Here is a 13,396-nt window from a genome sequence, read left to right as displayed (position 1 = left end):
ATTTTTGTGCTTCTTGTTGGTAATTTCACTGTTTAAAATGACCCCCAAGGGTAGTGGTTTAGTGCTGTTTAGTGTTTCTAAGTGCAAGAAGGCTGTTATGTGCCAAGTTGTGTTAGATAAGCGTCATTCAGGCATAAGGTATAATGCTGTTGGCCATGAGTTCAATGTTCATGAATCAACAAAGTACATTAAATAAGGTACTTTTAAACAGAAACACACATAAAAACAAGATGGTGTACTGACTGGCTGACAAAATTTTGTGATCAGAGTCTCACAGGAATCATTTTCCCTAGGAGCGATATTTCAGTATTCACTAATTTAGTGTTTGTGGTGACTTTATAAAACATAACTACCGGGCTTCCCTGGTGGCACAGTAGTTGAGAGTCCGCCTGCCGATGCAGGGGACACAGGTTCGTGCCCCGGTCCGGGAAGATCCCACATGCCGCGGAGCGGCTGGGCCCGTGAGCCATGGCCGCTGAGCCTGTGCGTCCGGAGCCTGCGCCCCTCAACGGGAGAGGCCACAACAGTGAGAGGCCCACGCACCGCAAAAAACAAACAAACGAAAAAAACATAACTACCATGAATAATGAGAATCAACTGTACTTGATGGATATATAAATTCTGTCCTGCCTGGCGACTCCCTAGGCCTTGGAAAAACCAGTTTTGTTTCTATTTGCAATTCATCTCATTCTTTCACTCTATATAAATTTGTGCTGTACTGACTTTTCCTTTGAACTGGTTATAACGCCTGCCTGGCTCCCTTATTTCATGAGTAAAATAAATTCTTCAACACATGTTTACTTATATCTATATTAAATCATAATCTCATCTTTTTCAGGATATTCTTTTAACAATTTTGGAGGTACTACTGAGATGCCCAATAGGTTCACCAACCAAAACCAAGTAAATTTCTTCACCAGAAGTTGTGTACCTTATTTTAAGCTCAGGCATATCTTTTCTTGGCTTCTGAAAGTAAGAGAACTTTGCTGATTCTCGTTTTTCAAATTTCAATGTTGTTCTCTACTAATCTGGGGAACTGATTTAAAGGTCTGATCATTTAATGATTCCCTTAAAATGGATTAATGGGGACTTCCCCGGTGGCTCAGTGGTTAAGAATCTGCCTGCCAATGCAGGGGACACGGGTTTGATCCCTGGTCTAGGAAGATCCCACATGCCGTGGAGCAACTAAGCCTGTGCACCGCAACTACTGAGCCTTTGTGCTGCAACTATTGAAGCCCACGTGCCTAGAGCCCATGCTCTGCAACAAGAGAAGCCACCACAGTGAGAAGCCCACGCACCACAACGAAGAGTAGCCCCCGCTCACTGCAACTAGAGAAAGCCCACACACAGCAACAAAGACCCAACGCAGCCAAAAAGAAATTTTAAAAAATTATAATAACATTTTTAAAAATTAATTTAAAACAACCAAAATGGATTAATGCCTTTAGAAATCCATTCTCAGATGAGAAAAGACAGAAAATCTGGTTTGTCAGTCCTTCGTATTTGAGGTCAAATAAATGAAGAAGTTGTAATCACTGAGTAGAGAACAGTTCTTTAGTGTCGACCAGTGAATATTAAAATTCTATGTTTACTATTAACCCATGGCTGAAATTTCAGAATTGAAATTATAAGTTCTTTGTGTGACTATGTGTCTGTCTACATAACCTATTAATTCAGAAATGCCTTTACTTCTCATTATGTGTGTGGCTAGTGTTTTTCTACCTCCAGATGGAATTAATGAATTAGATTATAAAATATCATTAAGGGGCTCTGTTCTGACTGGGTATAGAGAAAATACGTGCTTGTATAAGTGGAATATTCCTAAAATGAGGGAACTGAATTTCTAATACCTTGAATGTGCTAGGTTTAAAAAGTATTCTTACAGGACCTAACAAACATTTAAGAATTTAAATTCAGGTAATATAGGTAAATTTTGGCAAATGGCAAATTGAATTTTTGTTTAATAAAAACAGCTATGTTTTCTCTAATATATCAGTGTTAAATATAACACAAGCATAGATTTTTATTCTACCTGAATACAGTCTTTCTAAACTTATACAAGTTTTCTGATCAAATAAGCTAACATTACTTCTTTTCAATGTTTTACAATCCTACAAAATATAAATTTGTGTTTATCTACAATGATTAGTTATTCTAACAATCTTATTTCAACACTAATTACATTTCGCAATATGTCATCTTTAAAATTAATTTCCAGGATCTTTAGGTAACCTAAAACCTTAAATGATATTAATGAATATTTATTAGATACCTAGATAATTTCTACAATAAAATACTGAACAATTGATTACTAAGCAAAAATTTAAATTTATGTACTTTTGCTTCTTTTATATGCTACAGGGAGGCTGTATCTTTGGTTTGTTAATGGACACGTTCATTTTTGCCACTTGGATAAGCTGGACTGTAAGGAATGCATACGAAGATGGCTTACTAGGAGGACGCGGAATTTGCGTCTCCTCACAACTAGGGCACCTACCAGGCACTGGTGGGTGACCACGGTCACCTAAGGGGACGGGAGGAACCCCCAACGACTGGGTAGGACGTGGGGAGTGAAGGGGGAGGAGAAGTGGAGGGGGGATGGGACTGGCACCCCTGAGGGGTGGCTTTGGGAGGGGAAGGGATCCCAGCCTTCCCTTTGGGAAGGGGGAAACTGGTGAACCGTTAGGAGGGCAGAGGATCAAAAGGGAGCGTGGCCAGGTTTCCCCTGCCCACCTGGATCCCCAGGAACCTGTTGAGATCCTGGGCCAAATTCTCTGCCCACCTAGGCCCTCTCCAGCTGCCTGGGTCCTGAGGGAATGGGAGGGAGGTAAGGGGGTGCAAAAGTAAAGGCCGGACCTCTGGGACCGGCACCCCTGAGTGATGGCTGGGGGAGAGAAGGAGTTCCTACACCCAGTGAGACCCACCCACAGTTAGAGGTCCAGTGGCAACGGGGGAGACCCTGGGGGAGATGGTGGGGGAGGGGTACAAAGTAATGGAAGGGAACACAGCCAGGGCTTTCCCTGGCGGGGTGCGAAGTAATGGAAGGGAACACAGCTAGGGCTTTCCCTGGCCACGTAGGCATCAGGAAGCCTGTTGGGCTCCTGGGCCTAATCCTCTGCCCTCAGAGCCTCCCTCCTGCTGCACAGAGCCCAAGCCCAACCCTACACCCCCACCCAGGGCCCTACCTCTACACTCGGAGAACCCTTCCAATGCGCTGGGCGTAAACCCCAGCCACACACCCTCACCCAGGGCCTTACCTCCTAACTCCAGAACTCCACACTCCAGAGGCCCTTCCTTTCCACTTACTGCCTCTCCCCTTCCTAGCAGGTCCTAAGCAGAGGCCCTGCCCCATGCTTAAAAATCGCCCCACCTAGGCCACGCCCCCAGGGCCTTTCCCAGCTATGTGGGTACTGAGCCTAGGCCCTGCCCCACCCTAAACCCTGCCCCTGCCTAAGTTCCAACCCCTGCCTAAGCTCCGCCCTCATAGCCAAGGATTTTTTTCTTTTCTTTTCTTTTTTCTCTATTAGATTGGAGGTCTGTTATACCTTGTTGATTCATTGTTGTTCATTCTTATATATCTTTATTTTTCCTAATCTTTTATTTTTCTAATTTTATTTTATTCTTTATACTTTATTAATGATCTCTCCTTTTGGCTTGTTCCCCACACCCCCCCACTTTTTGTTGTTTTCTTTTTTTCTGCTCTGGATTTATTTTACCTTGTGGCAGTTGTTTCAATTATAGTTTTATTTTTCCTAATATATTTTTTATCTTTCTAATTTTATTTTCTTTTTTATTCTTTGATATTGTACTGCTCCTTGTTTCCTTCCCTCCCTCCCTCCCTCCCTCCCTCCCTCCTTCCTTCCTTCCTGTTTCTTTTATTTTGCCACGAAGCTTGAGGGATCTTGGCTCCCAGGCCGGACGTAGGGCTTGAGCACCTTTGGTGGGAGCTCCGAGTCGAAACCACTGAACTAACAGAGAACCTCAGACCCCAGGGAATATCAGTCAGAGTGAGGCCTCCTGGAGGTCCTCATCTCAGCACTAAGAACCAGCTCTATCTAACTAACTACCTGCAAACTCCAGTGCTGGATATCTCAGGCCAAACAACCAGTAAGAGAAAAATACAGCACCACCAATCAAAACAAACAAAAAAATTGAAATGACAAAAAAATATGTTACAGACGAATGAGCAAGGTAAAAACCTCCAAGACCAAATAATAAATGAAGACGAAATAGGCAACCTACTTGAAAAAGAATTCAGATTAATGACAGTAAAGATGATCCAAAATCTCAGAAACAGAATGGAGAAAATACAAGAAACATTTAACAAGGATCTAAAAGAACTAAGGAGCAAACAAACAGTGATGAACAACACAATTACAGAAATTAGGAATACTCTACAAGGAATCAATAACAGAATAAGTGAGTCAGAAGAATGGATAAGTGAGCTGATAGATAAAATGGTGGAAATAACTGCCAGGGAGCAGAATAAAGGAAAAAGAATGAAAATAATTGAACACAATCTCAGAGACCTCTGAGACAGCAGTAAACAGCACCAACATTTGAATTGCAGGGTTCCCAGAAGATGAAGAGAAAAAGAAAGGGATTGAGAAAATATTTGAAGAGATATTTGAAGTAAATATTTGAAGAAAACTTCCCTAATATGGGAAAGGAAATAGCCAATCAAGTCCAGGAAGTGCAGACAGTCCCATACAGTATGAAACCAAGGAGAAACACACCAAGACACATATTAATCAAACTATCAAAAATTAAATAAAGAAAAATATTAAAAGCAGTAAGGGAAAAACAACAAATGACATACAAGAGACTCCCCATAAAGTTAACAACTGATTTTTCAGCAGAAACTCTGCAAGCCAGAAGGGAGTCGCAGGACATATGTAAACTGATGAAAGGGAAAAACCTACAACCAAGAATACTCTACCCAGCAAAGGTCTCATTCAGATTCGATGGAGAAATTAAAACCTTTACAGATAAGCAAAAGTTAAGAGAATTCAGCACCACCAAACCAGCTCTACAACAAATGCTAAATGAACTTCTCTAGGCAGGAAACACAAGAGAAAGAAAAGACCTACAATAAAAAACGCAAAACAATTAAGAAAATGGTAATAGGAACATACATATGGATAATTACCTTAAATGTAAATGGATTAAATGCTCCAACCAAAAGACACAGACTGGCTGAATGGATACAAAACAAGACCGTATATATGCTGTCTACAAGAGACCCACTTCAGACCTAGGAACACATACAGACTGAAAGTGAGGGGATGGAAAAAGATATTGCATGCACATGGAAATCAAAAGAAAGCTGGAGTAGCAATTCTCATATCAGACAAAATAGACTTTAAAGACTATTACAAGAGGCTAAGAAGGACACTACATAATGATCGAGGGATCAATCCCAAAAGAAGATATAACAAATGTAAATATTTATCACCTAACATAGGAGCACCTCAATACATAAGGCAAATGCTAACAGCCATAAAAGGGGAAATAGTAACACAATATTAGGGGACTGCAACACCCTGCTTTCACCAATGGACAGATAATCCAAAATGAAAATAAATAAGGAAACACAAGCTTTAAATGACACATTAAACAAGATGGACTTAACTGATATTTATACGACATTCCATCCAAAAACAACAGAATACACTTTCTTCTCAAGTGCTCATGGAACATTCTCCAGAATAGATCATGGCTTCGGTCACAAATCAAGCCTTGGTAAATTTAATAAACTTGAAATCAAGTATCTTTTCTGACTACAACACTATGAGACTTGATATCAAATACAAGATAAACACCGTAAAAAATACAAACACATGGAGGCTAAACAACACACTACTAAATAACCAAGAGATCACTGAGGAAATCAAAGAGGAAATCAAAAAATACCTAGAAACAAATGACAATGGAAACACGATAACCCAAAACTTATCGGATGCAGCAATGGCAGTTCTAAGAGGGAAGTTTATAGCAATACAATCCGACATCAAGAAACAAGAAACATCTCAAATAAACAACCTAACCTTACACCTAAATAAATTAGAGAAAGAAGAACAGAAAACCCCCAAAGTTAGCAGAAGGAAAAGAAATCATAAAGATCAGATCAGAAATAAATGAAAAAGAAATGAAGGAAATGATAGCAAAGATCAATAAAACTAAAAGTTGGTCCTTTGAGAAGATAAAAAAAATTGATAAACCATTAGCCAGACTCATCAAGAAAAAAAGGGAAAGACTCAAATCAATAGAATTAGAAATGAAAAAGGAGAAGTAACAACTGACACTGCAGAAGTACAAAAGATCATGAGAGATTACTACAAGCAACTCTATGCCAATAAAATGGACAACCTGGAACAAATGGACAAATTCTTAGAAATGTACAACCTGCAAAGACTGAATCAGAAAGAAATAGAAAATATAAACAGACCAATCACAAGCACTGAAATTGAAACTGTGATTAAAAATCTTCCAACAAAAGCCCAGGACCAGATGGCTTCACAGGCGAATTCTATCAAACATTTAGAGAAGAGCTAACACCTATCCTTCTCAAACTCTTCCAAAATATAGCAGAGGGAGGAACACTCCCAAACTCATCCTACGAGGCCACCATCACCCTGATACCAAAACCAGACAAGGATGTCACAAAGAAAGAAAACTACAGGCCAATATCACTGATCAACATAGATGCAAAAATGCTCAACAAAATACTAGCAAACAGAATCCAACAGCACATTAAAAGGATCATACACTATGATCAAGTGGGGTTTATTCCAGGAATGCAAGGATTCTTGAATACATGCAAATCAATCAACGTGATACACCATATTAACAAATTGATGGAGAAAAACCATATGATCATCTCAATAGATGCAGAGAAAGCTTTCGACAAAATTCAACACCAATTTACGATTAAAACCCTGCAGAAAGTAGGCACAGTGGGAACTACCCTCAACATAATAAAGGCCATATATGACAAACCCACAGCCAACATCGTCCTCAATGGTGAAAAACTGAAACCATTTCCACTAAGATCAGGAACAAGACAAGGTTGCCTACTCTCACCACTCTTATTCAACATAGTTTTGGAAGTTTTAGCCACAGCAATCAAAGAAAAGGAAATAAAAGGAATCCAAATCAGAAAAGAAGAAGTAAAGCTGTCACTGTTTGCAGATGACATGATACTATACATAGAGAATCCTAAAGATGCTACCAGGAAACTACTAGAGATAATCAATGAATTTGGTAAAGAAGCAGGATACAAAATTAATGCACAGAAATCTCTGGCATTCCTATACACTAATGATGAAAAATCTGAAAGTGAAATCAAGAAAACACTCCCATTTACCATTGCAACAAACAGAATAAAATATCTAGGAATAAACCTACCTAAGGAGACAAAAGACCTGTATGCAGAAAATTATAAGACACTGATGAAAGAAATTAATGATGATACAAATAGATGGAGAGATATACCATGTTCGTGGATTGGAAAAGTGAACATTGTGAAAATGACTCTACTACCCAAGGCAATCTACAGATTCAGTGAAATCCCTATCAAACTACCACTGGCATTTTTTACAGAACTAGAACAAAAAATTTCACAATTTGTATGGAAACACAAAAGACCCCGAATAGCCAAAGCAATCTTGAGAACGAAAAACGGAGCTGGAGGAAACAGGCTCCCTGACTTCAGACTATACTACAAAGCTACAGCAAACAAGACAGTATGGTACTGGCACAAAAACAGAAATATAGATCAATGGAACACAATAGTAAGCCCAGAGATAAACCCACGCACATATGGTCACCTTGTTTTTGATAAAGGAGCCAGGAATGTACAGTGGAGAAAGGACAGCCTCTTCAATAAGTGGTGCTGGGAAAACTGGACAGCTACATGAAAAAGTATGAGATTACATCACTACCTAACACCATACACAAAAATAAGCTCAAAATGGATTAAAGACCTAAATGTAAGGCCAGAAACTATCAAACTCTTAGAGGAAAACATAGGCAGAACACTCTATGACATAAATCACAGCAAGTTTCTATTTGACCCACCTCCTAGAGAAATGGAAATAAAAACAAAAATAAACAAATGGGACCTAATGAAACTTGAAAGCTTTTGCACAGAAAAGGAAACCATAAACAAGACCAAAGGACAACCTGCACAATGGGAGAAAATATTTGCAAATGAAGCAACTGACAAAGCATTAATCTCCAAAATTTACAAGCAGCTCATGCAGCTCAATAACAAAAAAACAAACAACCCAATCCAAAAATGGGTCGAAGACCTAAATAGACGTTTCTCCAAAGAAGATATACAGACTGCCAACAAACACATGAAAGAATGCTCAACATCATTAATCATTAGAGAAATGCAAATCAAAACTACAATGAGGTATCACCTCACACCAATCAGAATGGCCATCGTCAAAAAATCTACAAACAAGAAATGCTGGAGAGGGTGTGGAGAAAAGGGAACACTCTTGCACTGCTGGTGGGAATGTGAATTGGTACAGCCACTATGGAGAACAGTATGGAGGTTCCTTAAAAAACTACAAATAGAACTACCATATGACCCAGCAATCCCACTACTGGGCATATACCCTGAGAAAACCGTAATTCAAAAAGAGTCATGTACCAAAATGTGCATTGCAGCTCTACTTACAATAGCCCGGAGATGGAAACAACCTAAGTGTCCATCATTGGATGAATGGATAAAGAAGATGTGGCACATATATACAATGGAATATTAGCCATAAAAAGAAACGAAATTGAGCTATTTGTAATGAGGTGGATGGACCTAGAGTCTGTCATACAGAGTGAAGTAAGTCAGAAAGAGAAAGACAAATACCATATGCTAAAACATATATATGGAGTCTTAAAAAAAAAAATGGTTCTGATTAACCTAGGGGCAGGAAAGGAATAAAGATACAGACGTAGAGAATGGACTTGAGGACACGGGGAGGGGGAAGGGTAAGCTGGGACAAAGTGAGAGAGTGGCATGGACATATATACACTACCAAACGTAAAATAGCTAGTGGGAAGCAGCCACATAGCACAGGGAGATCAGCTTGGTGCTTTGTGACCACCTAGAGGGGTGGGATCGGGAGGGTGGGAGAGAGATGCAAGAAGGAGGGGATATGGGGATATATGTATGCATATAGCTGATTCACTCTGTTATACAGCAGAAATTAACACAACACTGTAAAGCAATTATACTCCAAAAAAGATGTTAATAAAAAATGCACACAGTTGTAGAAAGTTGTGTTACGTGTATTAATGACCTTTGCTTGTCTACTAAAATGCTGGTGTTTAAGAGTTTTCAACTTATGTCTATTTTCTCTATGAAATCAAAGTAACTTTCATAGAATTAATATACAGAAATGAAACTCCACTGGGAGTGATGGTGGCAAAGGGTATAACTTTGTATGCAAGGTTATGAGATGTGTTTTTGTTTACCAAGGGGAAAAGAGAATAGTTAGGTCCTAAAGTAAAATGGCTGTTCCAGAATGAGAAAGAGAATTATGAAGGACAAAACCTGAATGGGTACAGAAAGTTATGTAAGATTTGGAAAAAGTAGATTTTATTTGCTTTAGATTACAGTATGTCTGGAAAATAAGTCTGAAAAGCTATGATATGTGTTAAAATCCTTGCAAAGTCTGCTCCATTTTGATGGGCTTGTTTCATTAGTTTACTGTTTATTGCTTTCACCTACAAAATGAAGGGTTATTCTTTTTGTCTAATCTGCCTAGCTTGCAAAGATTCTGTGGCTTAACAGAATAACTTTATATGCTTTATGTTGACTTTAAGTACTTGATGACTTATGTAAGAGCTCAGGTTCTTCACAGTTATGCTAACCTCTATGTTTATAAGTTTAATTGTCACTTTGACATGAGCAGTCAAATACTGTTTCTCAGGCACATGTGATTCTATTTCCTAAATGTTCAAATCTATTGAAAATGTTTTATTTTTGCCTCCCAGAAATCAAATCCTAAATGTAAAATATTCAGCGTATCTTTGCATCTAAAACTATCTTTGTGATCTTCCACAGGCCCTCTGGGGAATCTCAAAGATGTGTGCTTCCAACTTTGTAAAACGAGAAGTGCTAGAAACAATTAGATTTATTTGATATGTTACTATTGATGAGCTACATTGGAAGAGCTGTCAAGTCAGAAGAGATGCTTAACCATCCTGAGGTTAAATCTGTATGGCTAAAATGTTATTAATGTAAGCATTTCACAAATTGTATGCTATATGCTAAGTATAGAGATTTGTCAATACCCTCACTGTCTATGATAGGTTTTATCTATCTGATCTCTGGTGCTGCTTTGCCTGATATCAGAAAATGGTATAGGTTATCAGTCACAATTTCAGTTCATTTTAAAAACATTAACTTGGTTGCATCTTTACTTCTTTAGTTTAGATCTTTTATATTCTAGGCCACTATATGTCAATAGGAATCCATACCGCATATCTATGGAGTTTTATTAATATACAGATGTTTAGGACCTACCCTAGACTTATTGGATATTTTTACTTGATATATTTTTTGACATATTCTTACTATATGTTTGGTATAGTCATGGTATATTATGTCTCAGGATTACTTTGTCTTAAGATTTTTTTCTCTGCAAAGAGTATGTTCATCTGTTTTCATAAATTAGATGAACAGTCACTGTCTTCTTTGAAAACAGGCTTACCTAATTGTGTACAGATATTTTGCCTGTAACAGTTTTTGGAATGCCTTTAAATTGCATTATTCTTGTTATTAACTCCTATCATTTATTTCACTTTTGAAATTTATCTGTAATGTTAACTACATCCATTTTAAGTCTTTAATCATTTACGAAAAGATTGTTAAATTTTACTCTACTGCTTCCCTGACAGTTCTTGCAAATAGCTACAGGCAGAGAGCTTTACCTTCAACAATGAAAGACTGTCTCAAAGCCCTGTGAAGAATATGTATAGGCTTCCGATGGCATCACTTAAATAATTATAAGACCGTATCAGTGGACTCAGTCAAAATTTCCAGAACTCTAGTTAAGAAGCAAATACATTTATGATCCAGTGAAACAAGAATTAGTTATACAGGACTGAAAAAATTGATGAGAGGTAATTCTACGGTTTGGGGGAGAATATTTTTGACATTGTTTTAACGTTCTGTTTTCTGGACATATAGGAAGTTCTTTCCCTCTCCTCTTGAGGTATCTATAACTCATTACAATTTAACAGAAACAATGGTTATGCAACCAAGGCCTTACCTGGAATGACATACTTGAGAATGATGCTCATTTACTCAGGTGTGACCAGACATTTGTAAGGAACTGAAGTTGACTTTATGGAGGCAATGCTTCCAAAGTCCTTCCATGGCACTAGGGCTTACAAAGTTCCCTAAGGTATTAAGGAAACTTAGGATATTTTGGGGACCCTGAGAAGGGAGGAATTCGCCCAATTTAATAGGTACTGCAGGAGAAATCTGGTGGCAAGTTATTGGCTTGGCTTCTTAGTCTTAAAACGGTTTGAAAAACCCAATTTGAGATTCCTTATGAAATTTTCAGCAAAGCAAACGTAAGAAAGCTTATGTGGTAAAGAGGAGTAGAATATGCCATTCCAAACTATGCCTCTTTGGCAATAAGGATTATCTTGAGCTGGTTATTTTTAAGAAACAGTAAACACAGGAAATCTCTGAAAACAGAGAACTTGCCCTTTTCTGAGGGACATTTACATTTATAAGGGAAATTTCCATTTGTAAGGTGTCTCCTTCTCTGTAGCAGGAGGAGAAAGGATGACTAAAACTCTAGAAACTTATCAATGGAGGAGGCTTGAACTTAAATCTGCATAACAACCATACCCTTGTTTATGATACTTTGCCTGATAACCTCCCATAACTCACTCCCCACCCAAAATATCTCTTGTCTTTAACTGAAGACCGTATTTAAGGACTAAGAATTAAATTGACATGAGATAGATGAACAGGAGAAAATCAAACAAAAGTTTCCTAACGTATATACATGGGAGAGATCCAGCAGAAGTAAGTAATTAAAAACTGCCAAAGCCCTCACCTTAAATACCATCCTCAGCTAAAGACAAAAGAGAACACTGAGGATAGGGAAAGTCAATTCTGTGAGATCACCAGGAAAAAAACAGTAAACAGGGGTGAGATTGTTATGCAGATTTAAGTCATTGCCTTCTCCACTTATAAGAGTTTCCGGAGATAAGGTCATCCCCCTCTTTCAAGTACACCAGGGAGATACCCTTACAAATCGATATTTCCCTTATAAATGTAAATGCTTTTTACAAAGGGTAACTCCTACTTTCCTCCAAGTATGCAGTTTCTTAGAAAATAATCAGCTTAAAATAATATGCCAAAGAAACGTATTTTGGGGTGGCAAATTCTGCTCCCCTACAGAGTAAAATAAATCCTTTAACAAGCATTTTATATCTATATGAGAGTCATAATTCTTACTTTTGTTTTGAAAGTCGTCTTTTCTTGTTCGTTTTATTTTTTTGAAAGTTGTTTTTTTAATAATAGATATATGGATGTGAGGTTGAGACCCTCATTACAAGGTTTAAATTAGGCGGAAATCCAGACCTTGCTGATGGTGTCCACTTCTGGGGTAATTCTACGTTCTGGGCTGCAACTCCAATTATCTCTTTATTTTCCTGAATCCAGGGCCTAACCTGTCTGCTTCCTTAGTTGCTTCCACCTTCTATTACTTCAGAGGTGGGTTTTCCTTCCCAAGAGACCACTACAGCAGTTTCAATGCTTATTCTCTGTCTTCCTATTTCTGAAGGAAACCCTCCTCTATTTTGAGAATTTCAAAGAGTTTTTACAGCTAACAGCAATGAGAAAAACACAGGGGGTAAAATGACATACCAGAGGAAACTCACAAAGTTTCACATCAGCTCAAATGGGGGTGGGGGGAGCCATTCTGGTGCCATTAGCATGTAAATGGTAGTAGATGCTAGCTTGCTATGGAAATTTTCCACAGCTTCTACCTCCTCTCCCAAGGATGCTTCCTTCTCCTCCCCCACCCTTTGACTCCAACATGAAACAAGAAAAGACAAAAGCCACATGGGTGAGAAAGGTGGGTCTTTTCTGTACACAAAGAACTAAAATAAGGTTCATCTACATTTCAGAGGAAACCTCAGATAACCTTTCTTTGTAAAAAGAAAAGAGTTTGAAGAGTTCCTCTGGAATATATGCTGCGTTCAAAGTGGGACCTTTAGGATGAGGAGGATGAGGCTCTGGAGTTAAAACCCAAAGACATAGGGGCATTTGTAATTTACTTTGTGTATGTTGGGGGAGGGAGAAGTAAGAGGTGGGAAGCAGGGGGAAAAAGAAGCCATGGGAAAGCATTCAGTCTTTTCT

The 13,396-nt window shown here is 38.5% G+C and overlaps 1 protein-coding gene across 4 annotated transcripts in view; it reads right to left on the bottom strand.

Annotated features, from left to right (window-relative positions):
• Positions 1-13,396, bottom strand: part of NDUFS4 (NADH:ubiquinone oxidoreductase subunit S4) — a 123,207-nt gene that overhangs the window by 6,888 nt on the left and 102,923 nt on the right. Inside the window, exon 6 of one of the 4 annotated variants that reach the window (XM_060142946.1) lies at positions 932-966. The exons of the other annotated variants lie outside the window; for them this stretch is intronic. Coding sequence (XP_059998929.1) covers positions 965-966 — 2 coding nt within the window. The 3' untranslated portion in view covers positions 932-964. The remainder of the gene's footprint in view (positions 1-931; positions 967-13,396) is intronic. 4 annotated transcript variants of the gene reach the window in all.

The sequence above is a fragment of the Lagenorhynchus albirostris genome, chromosome 3 (genome assembly GCF_949774975.1).
Source record: "Lagenorhynchus albirostris chromosome 3, mLagAlb1.1, whole genome shotgun sequence".
Classification (NCBI taxonomy): domain Eukaryota; kingdom Metazoa; phylum Chordata; class Mammalia; order Artiodactyla; family Delphinidae; genus Lagenorhynchus; species Lagenorhynchus albirostris.
The sequence above is the reverse complement of the archived record's forward strand: the minus strand, read 5'-3'. Positions and strand labels throughout refer to the sequence as shown.